General features: G+C 37.4%; 2 protein-coding genes across 2 annotated transcripts in view; one reads left to right on the top strand and one right to left on the bottom strand.

The window, feature by feature from the left end:
• Positions 1-4099: 4099 nt before the first annotated feature.
• Positions 4100-8264, bottom strand: LOC133993205 (ras-related protein Rab-17-like). The gene is made up of 5 exons (XM_062432086.1): positions 8084-8264; positions 6430-6581; positions 6201-6326; positions 6026-6119; positions 4100-4237 (listed from the first exon to the last, which is right to left on the bottom strand). The coding sequence occupies exons 1-5, from the start codon at positions 8262-8264 to the stop codon at positions 4107-4109; spliced, it is 684 nt and encodes a 227-aa protein (XP_062288070.1). The 3' UTR covers positions 4100-4106.
• A 4347-nt stretch (positions 8265-12611) lies between these two features.
• lrrfip1a (leucine rich repeat (in FLII) interacting protein 1a) overlaps positions 12612-19346 on the top strand; it is a 56362-nt gene continuing 49627 nt past the window's right edge. Inside the window, exon 1 of the mRNA XM_062431334.1 lies at positions 12612-13138. Within this exon, the coding sequence (XP_062287318.1) occupies positions 13049-13138 (90 nt within the window). The 5' untranslated portion in view covers positions 12612-13048. The remainder of the gene's footprint in view (positions 13139-19346) is intronic.

Raw genomic sequence — 19346 nt, 5'->3', positions numbered from 1 at the left:
TATTTTATTCTTTAATTGCATGTATTTTTTTTAAGAAGGCAGACATAAGAATGTGATTGTTGACTTGTACTTTAGAAAGTCTGGGAAAATGTTTTGTATGCTAATTACATGAAAGATCACATAAAAAAAATTACATAAAAGAATAAAGTCAGAATGCAATATCAAACATTACTTTTTGTATCCCTCAGTTTTAAGGACAACTTCATACTGAATGCTGTATGGAGGAAAAATATTCCTGCAATGACCTCGATGAGTGAAAAAGCTGTAAAGTAGTGTTGCACTGTATTGAAATGTGAAGAGGCATCACATTTACTCCAATGAAAGTTACTCAACAGGTGCATATGCTGAAAAAGTTTGTCAGGCTTCTAAAATTTTGAACGCATTGCTTTTTAGCATTACAGTCCATCTCATGAATAAAGGGCTGATACCACATACACACGGATGGCAAACTGTAGAACACGTTAAACTGCTTCAACTTAGAAAACTGCCTTAAAAATGTGACTTGACAAAGATGTATCATGAGTTTAAAAACTGTAAAATTAACTGAGATAAACTACAGATACCAAGTTCAAAACACACAACATTAATGTCAGATTTGCTTAAAATTTCGATTTCTCCACTTTGAAGACTTTGCAGCTGCGGTTGTTGCAGCAGAGTCAGTATAAACACGTTCGGCTGTTCACAGCAGCTTGGTTAAAATATTCAGTGTGTGTTTACTGTTTTTCAGCCAAATAGTTGTTGGAAAAAGTCTTTCTGGTCTAAAGCGTTTAACATGACCTACAATTTTAACTGTGGCTGTTACACCGCAATGTAGACTCTTTAGGGACTACTGTGATGTGCAAGACAAGGTTTACGCAGTCAAAGGCATTGGTAGGCTACTTTTATTTAGCCTTAATTGCTAACGAGGTTACTCTTACTGTTCTTTTACCTTCATTTAGTTTGGAGGAATTTTGTTTTGAATTTAATTATCAGCAAAACATATAAACAATTACTATGAAACTAACTTATTGGACACCCTTCCAAAATAAATAACATAAGTTTCCATAATGATTTCATACCAACATACAGGCATTTTAAGATTTTAATGAAAACACAAAGGATAACACTGTTAAGCCTACAGCTAATGGTGACCATGCTAGCAAATTATCCAGTCAGGGCTAGCTTAGCTCCTACGATGTCATGACAGCTCCCCAAAAGTGAAGCCAAAACATCTTGATCACCCCCTGGTGGCTGGCTGCAGTATAGGTCAAAAATCCCAGCCCCTTCCATGTTAGCAGATGGTACATGAGTGAAATTTTAAAAATACAGTACAGATTTGTGTCATTTTTCATTTTTTATATAGTTATTTGACAATAAGAAAAGGGTGTGTGATGTCATGATTGACAGCTTTAACAGACGCTCTCAAAAAAGCCATCTGTCGGACGACCCTCGGTCCGACTCTAGTGCTCAGACTCTGGCTCCAAAAGATGTCACACAAGCAAGATGGAAGCTCCCTGAATGGAGATATTTTGGCTTCACTTTTGTATCATGGTATGAAGTGGAAATGCTTATCCATATTTAAATACAATGAAGGGTTTAAGTATAGGCCTACATCGCGCAGCCTGGTTCTGCTCCTTGGCTTGGCTGTCGAGCATGGAGCAGCTAGTAAATGGCAGAACAATCAGGATAATTAGCCAGGTTGTAGTTACTCCCCAAACTCTGTTTTACCTTCCAATCATTGTGTTGACATGTGTTGTCAAAATAGAGCATTTCATAACCTCTATGCCCCCCAGAAATAAAAATTAAACTCAATCAAGAATGGAGAATGAGTATCTTCACTTTTGCATCTTTTGAATATGTAACAGACTCCAGTTTTCATTGTTTTATTTTCACATTGGTTGTATTAACAGCTCAACAGTTAAACTCTGAGAAACACATTCGACTGAGTTCGCTCCAGAGGTTTACACAACATCTGCAAGATGTGAAATAGCAGAATTGAAGGTTGCTTTTTATTCACAAGATTTATACGCTCATAATGACAACCAAACTTTGTTTTACTTTTACTGCATTTTATCTCCTCAGCGTGAGGTGTTCCTTTGTTTCTGAGAAGCATCCCAAGTCAAAACCAGGGCCAGCAGCTCCTCCGGTCGTACAGAAGCTTGGTTTCAATCAGCACACTAAAGCCTCTTTTGAGTGACAATTTATCATCTATGATCTCAGCGATGTTTTAAATCATTGAGCAGCAAAAAAGTCCACACTTGGAGCCATGCATCAGACAAGCAGATTGTTATGTGAGTATGGAGAAAAATGAAGGAGAATATTGTGCAAAGACCAAGTGACTGACTGCAGGGGAGACAGTCACTTGCACATGTGGCTCTAGCTGGCCTGAATGCAAAATGTTAGAGCAAGACTGGCGCCCTAGGAGATTGTATTTGTGCTAATTTAATACCATTTCAGAGCACGGCATATTAAAACATACTGAAGTTTTGAAAAAACACATTTACAAATCAAAGAAAATAAAATCTCTAAGGTCAAGTAACAGCAGAATTTATAGTTCTAAACAAGTGATTTCAGTCAGCTATAAAAATGTTTTCAGGGACAGAAACTGTTTCGAAATTTAAAACAGTCCAAAATTTCATTTAAAAAAAATAAAAAATGAAACTGGCTTTGTCCAAAGTTAAAAAATACACATATTGACACCAAGTTGTGTGCAGTCTCTCCAGCTGCACTGAGGATTCCTGGATGTGGTTGATGAGCGCAGATGTTGTTTTTTTGTCTCTGGACATACTGGCACTCTTCATGTGATGAAAAGACTCTGCTGTGCATAGCCTGTTTGGAGCTGCGTCATTATCATGCTTAATTAGACATTAGTCTGATAAACAAATAGAATTGACAAAGTGAATTTCATGTAATCTTCTCACAGTATGAACAGTAAGAAAAGTAAAAGGGTTTTTAGGTCAGCTGGTGCTGGTTTACTGGTGGTTTATAAAGTTATACAGTTATAAAGTACTAAACATGATGAAGCTGCTTTTAGTTTCTGTGCTTTTCACATCAGGAAGAAACCACCTGACAATTTCCACTTCTCTTAAATCTACAATGAAGAGCTAACTTTAGAGCTACACTTTGTCATTTTTATCCTTTATGCTGCCTTTTAATGCTTTTTTACTAGTCTTGTTTTTGTATTGGTCTTATTCTTGTTCTTTTAATCTTTTGCATTATGTAAATCACTTTAAATGTTCTTGCGTATGAAATGTCCTATATAAAACATAGCCTGACTCCAGCTCCATTCTTAATGGACAGATGTGAAATTTATTTCAAATTTCTCATCTCGCTCTTCACAAAAAGTGTATTTTCCAAAATGAACTATTCCTTTAAATGCAAAACCTTCATTCATTTAGTTTACCATAAGTTGTCAGAACTAAACACTAAGACTGACAGCCAGTAAAAACATGTTTTAATGCTGTTTCTTTACTATTTAAGTTCTCATTTCTGCCTCCAGAACAACAGCCTGCAGCATATTGTTGCATAATGGAAACACATCCAAAGTTTACACTGTCATAATATTTTTTATCTATTATTATCGCTATGAACCTTGACAGGGTCTCTATTGTGCATAAGGAAATTTGGCAACCAGACACGACCGAACGCTGCCTTTTCTGAGGGATCTCCGCTCAGTGTGATCACATGCAGACAGTCACAAGAGGAGGAGCAGGAGACACTGAATGAAGGTAATTTGTATCAGTTAACATCTGGCAAAGAGTCCGAGCATTTACAGCCTGCTGGAAGCTGATCCAGAAACCAACTGAGGAAAATGAGAACGACCAGCGTGGGATCATCAACAAACGATGTTAAAAGCAAACTGTAACCCCGAAGCCAAGCACTCCTACATGTATGATACCGAATAGCTTGAAGCCTTATTTCTTCCCTGGCAAATAAGTGAAATTGCATTCCTTAATTGTTCTCTTAAGGATCAAAGAAGTGTTGCATTGGATCAGGAATCAAAAAAAGCCTTTTAGTGCTCTGAAATATTCAAGATATCCACCTTCAGCTGCTTTGTGCAGCTTCTAACTGATTAAGACAGAGAGAAAATGAGACAGACAGTGATGAAACGGATAGACTTGTAGAGGTTAGGGTCCAACTTTGCAGCAGGATGCAAAAGGATTAGATGTGTCTCTATGTTGCAGTTCCACAATTGGTGTCTCCTGCCACTCTGACAGCCCACCCTGATGCCCTCCAATACTCTCGTACACCCTGTGGGCTGAAACACAGCTCTGTTAAAGAAGGTCCGACACAGGAACATGAAGACATTTCAGCAGCCAGGAGCTCAAACAGTAAAAGAGAACTGACACCTTTTATTTTTGGCAGCAGGAACCAATCTCAGACTCGTACACAGTTGTTTTGTACGTTTCTTACTGCACATAAATACTTTTAGATTCATGATGATGAAGTACGTTTGATGATGTTTGTATATACTGCCCTCTAGTGGTAGGTAATTGCACTTTTCTTAGTTTTTCAGGCAGATCTCTTCTCTAACTGAGTTTTAATCCTACTTTAAAGCATTTCATTGCAGGGACGCTGACTTGTGGTAATAAATATCCCAGTCCAGCTTTCTTATTTTAATTGCTCTTAGATATATAGACATGCCACATCCAGGCTGTGGGTCATGTCTCAGATATTGCCACATTGCAGCCTTTGTGCTGCATTTGGATCTTATATGAAAAGAAAGGCTCAAGATCAAGGCTCAAGCAATAATTTCATGGGTGAGTAATTATTACACACACTCTGCTGTCATCACCATGTTGCATTTAATATAGAGTTATCACTAAAAGCAACACTGAGTAGCTATTAATCTTTGCAGGAGACTGTTTCTGTTGTGAATTTATGTCCGCTCTCATTTTTTTAAATTATTCTTTATTGTTTTGTTTGTTGACAGAAAAACTGGATACAGCCACATGCAGACATACTGTGGAAGCCAACCAGCAAACCTCAAAGAATGAATACTGCTTTTATTGTTGACTTCTTAGGGCCACATTTATATTGATTGCGTCTTTTAAACTCAAACATGCAGCCTTCAACTCATTTTCATTTCCCTAATGCTTACACTGGAATGACTCACACACACTCTTAACTTGTGAAGGAAATATCTGTTTGTGAAAATATGAATATCATTAACATTTGACATTTTTAATTATAATAGATATTCAAGAGTTACTTTAAAAGTTTTTGAGTCCTTATCCTGTGTTTTTCATAATAATTTGAATAATAATAATTGTTTCATAGTAGCCATATTACAGAATATAATAAATAATATAAATGAAAACAGAACAATTACAAAACATAGGCTCCCTTTTAACCCTCCTGTTGTCCTTGAGTCAAGAAAGGAAGGGAGGAAAAAGGAAGAAAAGGTGCGAGGAAGGAAGGAAAGGAGGAAGAAGGAAGGAAAGGAGGGAGCAAGGAAGGAGGGAAGGACGGAAGGAAGGAAGGAAAGGAGGGAGGAAAGGAAAGAAGGAAGGGAGGAAGGAAGGAAGGGAGGAAGGATGGAGGAAAGAAGGAAGGTAGGAAGGAAGGAGGGAGGGAGGAAAGAAGGAAGGAGGGAGGGAGGGAGGAAGGAAGGAAAGAAGGAAGGGAGGAAGGGAAGGAAGGAGGGAAGGGAGGAAGGAAGGAAAGAAGGACAGAGGAAAGAAGGAAGGGAGGAAGGAAGGGAAGGAGGGAAGGAAATAAGGAGGGAGGGAGGAAGGAAGGAAAGAAGGAAGAAAGGGGGATGGAGGAAGGAAAGGAGGAAAGAGAGAGGAAGGAAAGAAAGAGAGAAGGAGGGAGGAAGGGAGGAAAGAAGGAACAGTCAAAACAGACTGGGTCAATTTGACTCGGGAGGACTACACAAAGGTTAATTTATCATAGCTGTAAGAGCAAATAGACCTTTTTTTAAAATACATGTGGTGACTGCACTGATACATCAATAGAATGACTATATGTCTATCAGTGTATATATTTGCATATTTATATCTGTATATATGGTATTTGCTTATTTATATTTGCCTTTACTTACCCACAGATTGCAGCAGCTCACTGATATGTTCTCCTGACAGAGCTGATGTCTCTATAAAGAATAAACCTTTATGACTGGCTAGACTCTGTCCTTCCTGTGTGATGACATACAGAAATCAGAATTGTACAGTTCAATCATTCGGATTGATGAAGTTTATTATTTTCTGAGTCTGTACCTGCACTGAGACTTGCCGATTCTGAGCCAGATCTCCCTTGTTGCCCACCAGCCATATGACAGTAGATCCTTGGATGTACTGGTTCTCCAGCTCTTTGAGCCACATTTGAGCTCTGATGAATGTTTCCTATGGTGAGAGTAAGACATAAATATACACAATGGCTCATAAACCAGTCAAGAAACGACAAGATAAGTCTTCCTATAAGTCAGGGGGTCTGGTTTTTTTTTACCCTTTTGCTGATATCATAGACCAGGAGTGCAGCGTGGGCTCCTCTGTAGTAAAGTGGGGTGACACTGTGGTATTTTTCCTGCCCTGCAGTGTCCCATATCTCAAAGCGAAGTGTGACATCACTCAGATGCACCACTCGGGTCATATATGCACCTGGGGAGGGGGATGGGGGGGGGGCAGACAGCACAGTTTCACCAGACGGGGTTCATTCATACATTCACAGCTGAAACTTACAGAAACTTACAATTCAGCAGAAAATCAGAACATGTGTATGAAATTGTAAGATGTAATAGTGCTGATGCCAGACAGTAGATCAAATAATGATGAATGACAAACGGTAAAGGAATAGTTTAACACATCTTGCCCAGAGTTAGATGAGAAGGTTAACACCATATAAAAGTTATAGTTGCCTTCCAGGTGAGACGTGTTTCTTTCTGTCTCAGTCAGACTCTGAAACTTATCCACGCTTTTGTCACCTGCAGAAGAGATTATTGTAATGATCTTTTCTCTCCTGTCTCCCTGTAAAAGCCATTTAACAGCTTCAGTTTATTGGAATTGCAGCTGCCCATATCCTGACAAGGACCAAGAAGTAAAAGTGCCAACACGGCAAAAATGAAAAAATACTTCCCTACAAGTAAAAGTCCTGCATGAAAAATCCTATTAGAAGCTAGATGTACAGTACTGTCTGTATGAAAGTAGGAGTAGCCGTTCTGCAATATCTGATATATTATTCAGTGTTAGAGCAGCATGTTACTGCTGTAGCTGCTGGAGCTGGAGCTAGTATGAATTACCTAACATACAGTTATCTATTTTAGTCCAGTGGTTCCCAGACTAGGGGTCAAGACCCTCCAAAGGGTCAGCAGATAAATCTGAGGGGTCGTGAGATGACTAATGGGAGAGGAAAGAAGAAAAATCTGGACAACATTCTTGCTTTGTTTTGTGACATAGTGGATCATTTGACCTCTTTCAGCATTAAGCAGGTATTTGAATGAAACCAGAGAAGTTTAGAGTGAAAATCGCTATTTAGTGGAGCTTTTAACAACTCGTTGACATCTGAGATGGAACAAGGAGCCCTAAACAACTGTAGACTTTGCTTTTATACAAGTGGTCACAAGCCAAAACAGCTGGGAACCACTGGTTTAATCTTTAACAATGTGTTGTATTTTATGAGCCGAGCGTATATTCCTTCCAAGGTAACTAGTGACTAAAACTGTCAAATAAATGTAGGGCAATAGAAAGTGCAATATTTTCCACTGAAATGTAGTAGAGTGGAGGTATAAAGTTGCAAAGAAAATTGGAAATACATGAGTAGAAGTAGCTCAAACAGCTAACCTGGTTCTGCCTAAAGCTCTTTAATTAACATGTGATATCTCAATTGTTTAATCCATCCAAAACCAAGGTGTTGTTGTCTTACAGGAGCAAGTCAATGAAAAGACATACTGCTGCTTCTGGTGTTTTTATACTAAGCTCTACTAACTGTCTCCTGTTGCTTAATATGAAACAGACAAATATGAGGATGCTGTCAATCTTTTTATCTAACTCCTGGCGAGGAAGCAAGTAAGCATATTTCCCAAAGTTTGAAACTATTCCTTCAACATTAATCTTATGAGACGTTTTTAGTTTGAGTAAATGTTATTCCAGTGTCATGAACTCACAGCCCACAGTAGGTGATGTAGTGTAGAACTCATCCCTGCCAAATCTCATAGCCAAACTGGACTTTCCCACTCCAGAGCCTCCCAGAAGTACCATCTTAACCCTAAGAGTCTGGACATGTCTTTTCAAAGTGTCACTCTGGAGGTGAGCTGCTCCTGGCACCCTTGGAAGAGTTTCCCCCATTAAAAGATTCACTTATAAATCCAAACCAGTGAGAGATTTAAAAAAAAAAACATGCAGGAAAGGCAAGAAAAACAAAAGTCTGAGAAAGTCCTCTTGTCCTGATCCAGGAAAAGGCAAACAGCTACTCCAAACTGCTGAGACGATTTAATGCGTGCTGTTTGTTGTCTCAAGCTTCACCTTGCTTTACCGAAAATAGAAGTAAAACCAAAGTCCAGTCCTGACTTGTAAAAGGTCGACATAATTTCACTTCCTTATGTGCACCCACACTGCTGAGCCGTAAAAACCTTGCAGCACATATATTTTTATCATTTGTGCTCATCAGATCTCGTACAGGATGACTAACATTGTACATCATTGGCCATGTTTCCTGGCAGTGACACTGGGGAAGATTTATCTGGTGGGCAAACAGAAACCAAAAGAACAATGGGATTTTTTTTATTTTTTTCCCCATTTTTTTTTTTACAAAGTTTGGTGTCGTTTTCCGTCTACTCAGCTAAATGTCAGATTCAAACAGAGACTGAGTTCAGTTTCTTTCTATCACACTGATGTATTCATACATCACATAAAGAAAACAAGTCATTTTCAAACTGTTGTTACTTTGCACAGCATGCTTTTAACTTAATCCCCTTTTATCAGCATGTATTGTTGAGTATGTTCTATGAATGGATGAATAACTAGTATAAATCATTAGAAACCCACTGTGTCCACTCTGTCTGTGTATATATATCCTTACTGTAGGCTGAAGGCTGTGATTAGTTTGTGTGTTTCCTGCAGTTAAACAGTATCAACACAAGAGGGCGGCATTGTATATATTAAATTGTTGCTGTAATAATAATCTGTCAGGCTCACAGTTTAAGAGCATTTGTCTGTATTAAACTGATCCTGTTGATATTGTTTTGTGATTATGATCACATCGACAGAAAACTATAACTGGCTTAATAAGAACCTCAAATACAAAATGTAATTATTAATTGGATAATACAAACTATATTATTGTACACTAATAATCCTAATTTAACCCCCTAAAGAAACTGTAAACATGAATGATGTGTGTCTTGGCATATGCAATCAATAAACTATTGATAACACATTAAAATGTATTAAATGTGTTGGTTTGGGAATGCAGTATAAATAATAATAATAAGATTATTTTAAAGCATCCTAACATCCTGTCTCTCAGTTTCTTTTAGTTTTGTTAGTTGTGTTAGTTAATGGTAGACGTGTAATTCAGCCTTAATTAAATAAAATGTTATGTGTATTCCAGTTATAGAATAAAAAGAATATATGGTGCCTTTCTGTAAAGATTGCGATTCAAAATATTTCACATAGGAATGATTAAAACACAACATAATAAAACAATGTATGTTTGGGAATCCCATATTTCCTTATATAATAATTCCACCTTAATTTAGCTGGTGACTGTAAAAGTAACACAATATGAAAGGGGTGGTTAATGAGTTTACAACACTGGATCATGACCTCAGCATGCTGTGATCTACATTGTGAGGAGTTGACTGGCAGTGAAAAGCCATTCAAAGTTTGAACACTTGTGTATCTCTTTAAGAAACACGTCGCTGTTTTTAGAGCTCGGTGATCATCATTAAAAATAGCAAAGGGGAGTGAGAGAGTTAGATAGCCCATGCAGGAGCTGTGGTTTCTGGCTGAAACTGAACCCCTGAACATGTATGGAGTCCAGAGGTTGATGGTGCATTCAAGTGCTGCTTGTAAACGCCTGATACTTAAATTAATTGAAGTGCCTTAGTGGGTGTGGAATACTGTGGTGGGAAAAGTTTTTGAGGGTGTAATTAAGAAGTTAAGAGAAGCAGATGGTGCTCTTTCATTCATGTATCTTTCCTCACTGGTATAAAATAATATACAGGGGTGGAATAAAAAGTACAATTCTCAAAAGTACTTAGGATAGAAGTTAATTTATTCTATTCAATTGTCATTGTGCAAGTACAACGGAATTGAAGTGCAGTCCTTAAAAGTGCAAGCAAAATAAATAAATGAATAATTGCTTCTAAAAGGAAAAATAAAACACCTACCACACATAAAACATTCACAATGGTCGTAATTATTTTATATTTATCTACACAGTAATGTTTAATTTAATATGACTAAATCTATGATTGTGTTTATAATAGCACAATAAAAAAATATTACAATTTACATTTATGTAACATTTACGACATTTAAATGCAACTGAATGCATATTTAAATGTCCAATAACAATGTGAAGCATGAACATGAACTAATTCATACTATATATTAATTTAAAGTCCTATATTTAGAATCAGCAACAGGTTTATTGCTAAGTAGTAGTAGTGTTTCCCTTAGTGCTGTGGTGCATAACAGTAAAAAAAATATGCACAAAATTAACTAAACCTAAATAATATTAAAAAGACAGAGATGATTTACAATAAAAAAGAGGAGAACATGCAAGAAGAAGAAGAAGAAGAAGATGAAAACTCCACACAGAGTGGCATCAGCCAGCTGGTGGGTTCAAATGGCCCATAGGTGTGAATGTGAGTGTGAATGGATGCCTGTCGCTATATATGTTAGCCTTGTGATTGACTGGCGACCTAACCACAGTATACCTCACCCTAACCAAGTGTCAGCTGAGCGGTAAAGAAAATGAATGAATGAATGAATATATTCTACATGAGAAAAGCTGCCACAGGTTTAAATTTGAAATTGATGACATTTTGAACAGATGAAGGAAGAATTTTAAAATCCTTAAAGGTATACTATACAGGATGCATCAGTTGGTAAGTAAACATTCAAAGTTGGCCCCTCCTCTTCGGCTCAGAGAGGGAGCAACACTGGTCGAGCGAGCTAGAGAATGAATGAAGAGAGGGAGCAGCACTGGTGAGAACAAAGCTGTGAATCAACTGTGAAATACTTATTTTCTGATTGTTTAACTGTTGTTAACGCTCTGATGCATAAAATAAACATGCTCACACCTCTGCACAGCCCTGCGGGGAAGGTGCTGCAGTGCTGCAATAATACCAGTGCTATGAGTCTTGATGTCAGATCCTGCATGCTATTGACTGAAGGCTACACACCCACTGCCCAAAGGTTGACGCCCAGAAACATCCAAACACAGCAAAAATAATAAGAAAATACAGGCAGGCAGAGGGAAGAGCCTCTGCAGATAAATACACTGCTACACACTTCTAGTTGGTCATTCTGATGATTCAGAGGGATTACTTTTGTATGAGTCTATCCATTGTTTTGATTTGTGGGGCCAAGGACATTTTTTTGTGTCCATGTGGTTTATAGTCAAATTTAAACGAGTTAAAATGTGAAAATAAACGTATGAATAACTTGCACACATTCTTTTTTTGTGGACCCAGCATCAAATTTCTGCTTTTAATCCATTTTGAGAGAATATATCAGAGGATTATGGTAAAAATGTCTAAGTGGTGTAACCATAAAAACTTTGTACCAAATAATTCAACTTGCTTAAAAACACTAAATTCTCAATAAAACACCATATCAACTAGTTTGGCATGATCTTACAGTATAACTTTTTATATTAAATAAAGGTAATGGAATACAATTGTTCAGAATATTACATTTAATCTGGGTAATCATGTCAATCAACATAAAAAAAAATGAAGTCATTATTAGTATAAGTCCACTTAAATACACTGTAGGTGGATAAAATATTTAATATTCATCATTCTTTTGTGGTTACACCATTTGACACATCTATTGTAGTCTAATTTTATTTATTTATTTATATTTTTATTATTAGTGTGTGTGTGGGGGGGGGGGGGGGGTATTTTTAATTTTCAAATTGTATGTTTTTATGTTTTTTGTTTCCAATTCTTACTGTTAAATGTTTAGTTTTTATGTAAAGCACATTGAGTTGTCCCTGGGTATGAAATGCACTATATAAATAAAGCTGCTTTGCCTTACTTTTGTTTGTTTTTTAAAATGGTGCAAATGTCATTTCAAATCACATAAAACCAACAAAAATACTAAAAAGTACATTTTAACAAACCTGATGCTGCTTTTAAAACTATTTTTTAACATATTTGTTTAATTGCTCATCTTGCCAACCCTCATTTATCAGTGACTCTTATATATTAAATCCTGCATAGTACACCTTTAAACAGTCCAAAGAAACACACTAAAAAACACAGTTGTTCTTTTATAGTTAGGCTACTTGAATCTAGTGGCTGAGATGTGTTTTTTTGGAGGTCCCTCCCACTGCACAGGGACCCTGCCACTTTTCACATGGCGTTTACCACACACTGATTGTGCGCCGTATATCCGACAGCCCCTGAAGGCATCATGATTGAGTACAGACTTTGAAGTTCGTCAGTGTGACAGCTCCGGGTCTGTAGCTGAGTATCCGTCTGCTGGAAGAGTTACACTGTTGCCAATCAACACAGGGGGGCAGATTAAGACGTGTTTACGGTGGGGGGGTTTTGGTTAAAAGTACTATCATATCTTAATTTTTATTTTTAGCTCAGCGTTTGTTTGTTTAATTCGTCAGTAAACGCGTCAGAAACACACGTGCTCGCTGCTACTTTTGAGATATTCGCGTCGTTGCAGAAAACACAGGAAGAAGTGTGAAGACGGATGTATGACAATGAGCCACGGGGTTTGTTTCATCTCCTCTGAGAAGTCTGTGAATCTGAACATCTCAGCGACACATGAGAGCCACTAAACTAGTACTGCTCTGTGTTTGTGTGGATTATTCGGTGCCTGGCTGGACCACAAGTGTGAGTGTATTGACATTGTGAGTGTTTGGTATAAGAAAAGAAACAAACATGGGGACCCAGGGCACAGGACGAAAAAGATCCACCAAGAAGGAGAGGTCGACGGCAGAGGACGATGCCCTAAATCTGATAGCGAGAGAGGTGAGTGGAGAGTTTGTCTCTGTGTGTTGAATAAGACAAAAACTCATCAGGTCTTCCTCCTCAGCTCTGTGTAGTGGTGAAGAGTCACTATTCATTCAAGTACTGCACTTAAGAACAATTTTGAGGTATAAATGCTACTTTATATACTTCAACTCTACAACATTTCAAAGGGAAATATTATACTTTCTACTCCACTTCTTTATTTAACAGCTTTAGTTACTTTTTTTTTTAAGACACTAGAGAATATAAGAAGCTTTTAAAATGCAACACATTATTAAAAGGTTAAAGGATCATGTGTGTAGGATTTTGGTGACATCTAGTGGCGAGGTTTCAAATTGCAACGACATGAATATACATCCCCCCTCCTCTTCTGAGTGTGTAGGTGAATTTAGGTGAGAACGAAACTCGCAAAAAAACATGAAAGGCGCTCATCTAGAGGCGGTGTTTTGTCCGTTCTGGGCTACTGTAGAAACATGGCGAGCTCCATGAAAGAGGAGACTATGTAGGGCTTATTCTAAGGTATCAAAAAAAAAAGTTTCTTATATTCGGGTGATTATATGCTAATTAAAACTTAGTCCGGTCCTTTAAACTGGTGTTTTCAAACATTTTGTCTTTTGTCGTCTTACAAAAAGCAGTGTGTAGTCAGGCTCACATTTCAGATTGTTGTTAACAGCTCCACCAAATAGTGATTTTTCCCTCTAAACTTCTCACATGGTTTCATTTCAATAAATGTTCAAATGATCCAATATTTCAGCAAAAAATCAAAGATTAGAGAAAAAGTCCAACAACTGAAAACAACTGAACTTAGTTTTTTCTTCTTTCCTCTCCCATTAATCATCTCACCACCCCTCACATTTATCTGCTGACCCTTTGGAGGGGCCCCACCCCTAGGTTGGGAACCACTGGACTAAACTAGCTAACTGTATATAAAGTAGTGTAAACTAGCTCCACCTCCAGCAGCTACAACAGTAACATGCTGCTCTAACACTGATGCTTCACTATTAATAATCTAATGATGTCATATATAATAATATATCAGTCAGAGGGACCAAACCACTACTTTTACTGTAATACTGCATACTACATCACTCATAATACTGCAGTACTTTTACTGTAATACTGCATACTACATCACTCATAATACTGCATTACTTTTACTGTAATACTGCATACTACATCACTCCTAATACTGCAGTACTTTTACTGCAATACTGCATACTACATCACTCATAATACTGCAGTACTTTTACTGTAATACTGCATACTACATCGCTCATAATACTGCAGTACTTTTACTGTAATACTGCATACTACATCGCTCATAATACTGCAGTACTTTTACTGTAATACTGCATACTACATCGCTCATAATACTGCAGTACTTTTACTGTAATACTGCATACTACATCACTCATAATACTGCAGTACTTTTACTGTAATACTGCATACTACATCACTCATAATACTGCAGTACTTTTACTGTAATACTGCATACTACATCACTCATAATACTGCAGTACTTTTACTGTAATACTACATACTACATCACTCGTAATACTGCAGTACTTTTACTGTATTACTGCATACTACATCACTCATAATACTGCAGTACTTTTACTGTAATACTACATACTACATCACTCATAATACTGCAGTACTTTTACTGAATTAAAGTGTCTACATACTTCCTCCCCCACTGGTAACATTTGACCACAAAACCTACATACTGGTAGATGTGCTGTTAATGCCTCTCCTCTAGTTTTTGTGGTTAGACATGACAGTTTCTGACATTTAGTGACTTTTCTAATTTTCTGTTTTTATGCCTCAAATCATAATTTGGGTCTTTTAAGAGAAGGAGGTGTTTGAAACAACCCCAAATATGGCCATTACTATGTAAACTCCAAAATTCTCCATACCTTGGAATAATGTGTAACAACGTTAATCATTAAGTCTTGATAGATTACACATTGCCATTGCCAGCTTATAATCATCTACCTTGCTGGCAGCCATAATACAGTAGTTCCATTTAATGTCAACAATGACAATAATAAACCATGTAGTCTGCTATTGTACTTATTAGGAAATATATATTATTGTTGCCTGGTAGTAACAGCTGCAATGATTAGTCGATTAAGTGATTAGTCAATCAGCAGAAAATTACTTGACAACATTTTGAGAATTGTTTATGCAATTTTCAAACAGAAATGGCAAATAATGATAAGTTCCAGCTCCTTATATTAGTTATTTTTGTATTATATGATGGTAAACTGAATATCTTTCGGTTTTGGACAAAACAAGACATTTGAACACGTAATGAAACATTGATTAATCAAGAAATTAAGTGGCAATGAAATGATCATTAGTTGCAGCCCAACTGGTAGAATATAAACTCATTAAATTAAAAAGCTGAAGAAGAAGAGTTCTTTTATGAGTGACAATAACACAAAGTTATTACTTTTTATATGGTCCCATATCACTAATCACAAACTTACCTCAAGGGATTCTACAATCTGCTTTACAACATAAGAACTCCCTCCAAAAAAGTAATTTAACAGTGAAAGAATTTGGAAGAAACCTCAGAGGAGCGGCATGACAGACACACAGGAAGTGGTGTGTGTACAGAGTAATGCAAAATGACTAAATGGAAAATCAGGATGATACAATTATATATAGATTGATGTCAGGCTGCAAGTATTTGTTTTATTTGATGAGCAAAAATATGATAAAATGAGAAAGAATAGTCCTTTAAATTAAGTAGAAGCTGAATACTATTATTATTGTTGATGTTAGTATTTGGTAGTGTAAATAAAACATATATAAGCAGGTTTTAACAGCTTCAGGGATGTTTATGATTTATATGTAGGTGTGCAACAGCTGGATAATAACCTAAACTGACGTTTCTGTCAACCAAACTGTTTATTACAGCTGCTATTTTTTGCACTTCCACATTATACTCTGCTCACTGTTCTTTCCAGAAATATCTATCCGTGCTTTCAAAGTGTGCGAAACACATAAACATGACCCCCCGCTGATTTTAAAACCAGTTTACTGAACTCAATAATAGGCCTTTCATGTGCAAACCTGCAGGAATGGTTGGGCTTCCCCTCAATAAAGCAGGACTGGTCTTGGCAGCAGTCGCACACAGTTGTCTCTAACAGGTGCTGAAGTCGTGTTGTGACATATCGCACCGTTTCAAGGTTTCTAATCTCTTTTATTATGATGAGCCCAGTGGAGGATAAATTGAGGTTTTTTGTGGGAGGAATCATGTCTGGTGTGTCTTTAGGGCTTAAGTCACACTGGTTTGAAGTGTGAAGCCCTGAAAGCTTTTTGTCTACACTTACATGAGGGCTGAAAATCAATATTTAGAGTTTTATGTCAAAGGAAAATCATCTACAACCCAATGCAAAACCTGACACTTAACCTTAGAAAGCAGCTGTGTGCATCAGTATTTGAGGATGTAATCATTTATATTAGTGGAGTATTAACAGAAACATTATTTATTGTTTAAAAATGCATTTCTTTAAATAAATTGACGATCCTGCTGCAAGATCAAAAGGCCTCAGAAGTTGAGCTATGTCTGCCATCATAACCATACACCATTTCTTCAGCAGAGAGGAAGTTGGGTCTGAGCTAACCCCCGGATGTTACAGACATTTGCATAGTACCGTTAACTGACAAACACTCACACACGCACTCATCATTTCCTAGCTGTGAATTGGCCCTCATCCCAGTACCCTACACAGATTGAATTTTTAATCTTTCCTTCACTGCTTTGCTGACTATTTACTCTGCAGTGATAGGTCTGAGGTTTGCACATTCCTGCCACTGGTAATGGTTTCTTGTTGTGCTATCTGCAGGCTACATTTGCAGCGGTAGGAATGTTTAGCGGCTGAGGTTTTTGAGGAGGAGTCGAGGAGTTTGACCTGCAGAGTCAGTCACTCAGCAGCAGCAGCAGCAGCAGCAGCAGATACACTATATCCAAACAGGAGACTCCTTTTTCTGATGAATGAATCCTCATCTGTTTTCTTGCTGTAGTTAGTTAGGCACAAGTCCAATGACGAGAGCGTCACCGTGGCCTGTTTTCTGTCACATCACATCTTTGCACAGGGAGAGAGAGAGAAAGTCTGTGCCTTTAAGTAGCAGAGAGGGTCAAGTCCCTCACTGGCACTCTTCTGACAGGATGGTATGTCAGCCCTGATGAGTTGGCCTGTTCTGTAATAGAGTTTTATAAATAGACAAGCCTGAAAGATCAGCTGTTGCTGCACCCCAGTTTTAGATTGAGACTAGGGGGATGGGAGGATGGGGGATGGAGGAGGAGGATGTGGCTCACCAGCTGGTCATCCTGCCAGCATGAAAATGTAAAAAAGTCGCTGCAGGGGCTTGATAAGCATTGTTTTATAAATGTAGTCTGTGAGAAGCAGATGTGTGAAGATGCTGGTGGTAGATTCAGGTCTATTAGTGTAATGTTACGTTCATTTCTTCTCTCCTCCTGCTATCACAGGGTTCAGAGACACTGTCAGTGCTGTAAACCGGACTAATCTCTGACTGAAGACCACACAGCAGGAAAGAATGCCAGCTCTGAATACCAGAGAGTTAGTAATTCTGTACTTTAGGGAGTTAGTAGCTTTCCTCTGTCAAACAATTTTAAATCCACCTGTAAACAGTCATTTGTAGGCAGTGAGGATTGCACACTGTGGTTGGCCTGCACTACTCTGTATATGGAATTGCAATGTGAAGAAGTTGGGTGTGGCTGCGACTAGATTTAAGAGATTAATTGTGGAATATTTATGAGTATGCATCTCAGAAATAACACGCACCAGAGCCAAATCACAAACATTGTTCTGTGTTTATTCATTCATTGATGGATGGTATCGATTTATCTGGCGTCTTCTGCACTATTACACACCGTATAATCCATGAATGCAACAGTATTATTATGTCATCCCACTTTGTAAAATGGAGCTGCTAAAGGACATAATTTACAACATGTTTTTACAAAAAGTGAATCATTCTGTAAATATTTAATCAAAGCAAAGTATCAGCAGAAAAACAATATTTCACATGAGGACCTCACGTTCTCGTAGCCTGATGATGTCATTCGTTTTTTTTTTTTATGTTTCTGGCTGATTAGACCTCAGCTCAGGTTGAAGGTGCGGATAACGAAGGAATCTAATGAGATCACCAAACTTCATGCACTAATAAGGAAAATAAAGGTATAATTAGCCTTTTACACAGAGGATAGTTTGACATGCAGCAGGAAAGGAAAAGCGCAGGTGTAAATAATAAATTAATGATGCTGACTTAAATTTAGCTGCTTCAGTTTGGTATCATGTAGGCTGGCTCACTGCCATGACCTATTGAGACAGCGGTATTTGTAATGTCAGTGGGTTTCTTGCTGTTACAAATAAAAATGTTGGTTGTCTACTAGTCCACAGTCAGGCAGGGCTAGGCAGTATAATGATATTATATCAATATCATGATATTAGACTTAGATATCGTCTTAGATTTTGGATATGGTGATATGATATAAATGTTGTCTTTTCCTATTTTAAAGGCTGCATTGCAGTAAAGTGATTTTCTAAACATACCACACTGTTCTATCTGTTCTATGATTTGCCTTTACCCACTTTATTATATCCATATTAATGATGAATATTTATCAAAAAACTCTTTGTGAAAGCACCAAAAGTCATTCCCACAATATCGATTTGGTCAAAAATATTGTGATATTTGATTTTGTTCATATTGCCCAGCACTAGAGTCAGGTACATGTCAATAAAGACAGTGAGTACACACCAACACCGTCCTGACAGAAGGTCTAATCAGACAAAACTAAAAACACCTGCATTGGTTATTAAATCGATGATCTTGATTAAATTTGGTGAATTTGTCAAAGGATTTTGTAAAAAAAAAAAAAAAAAAAAAAAAAGATCTCTTAGTGTGGATTAACATAGTAGCTAGTAACTCATCCATTTCACCTTAAAGAGGAAGAACAGCAGCAGTTTATGGCCAATAGTTCTAGACATCAACCACTAGATAGAAGCTGACGATATGGCCGTATATCAAGATACTGCATGTTTCTTGAGTTAAATATGTTTTTAATGAGACGTCAAAATGATCTACAGAACACAATCAATGTGGTCAGAGTTATACAGTCAGCTCCTGTGTGACAGATGGAGTCACAGATATTTTAGAGGAGCAGAGGAGC

Source organism: Scomber scombrus, chromosome 13 (genome assembly GCF_963691925.1).
Source record: "Scomber scombrus chromosome 13, fScoSco1.1, whole genome shotgun sequence".
Taxonomy (NCBI): domain Eukaryota; kingdom Metazoa; phylum Chordata; class Actinopteri; order Scombriformes; family Scombridae; genus Scomber; species Scomber scombrus.
The sequence above is the reverse complement of the archived record's forward strand: the minus strand, read 5'-3'. Positions and strand labels throughout refer to the sequence as shown.

Coding starts and splice junctions, on each gene's coding strand:
- LOC133993205 (XM_062432086.1), bottom strand. CDS start 8,264: ATGGGGGAAACTCTTCCAAGGGTGCCAGGAGCAGCTCACCTCCAGAGT. Junction 6,327..6,429: donor TCTATGATATCAGCAAAAGG/GTAAAAAAAAAC, acceptor CTCTCACCATAG/GAAACATTCATCAGAGCTCA. Junction 4,238..6,025: donor TGAGCTGCTGCAATCTGTGG/GTAAGTAAAGGC, acceptor GCTGTGTTTCAG/CCCACAGGGTGTACGAGAGT.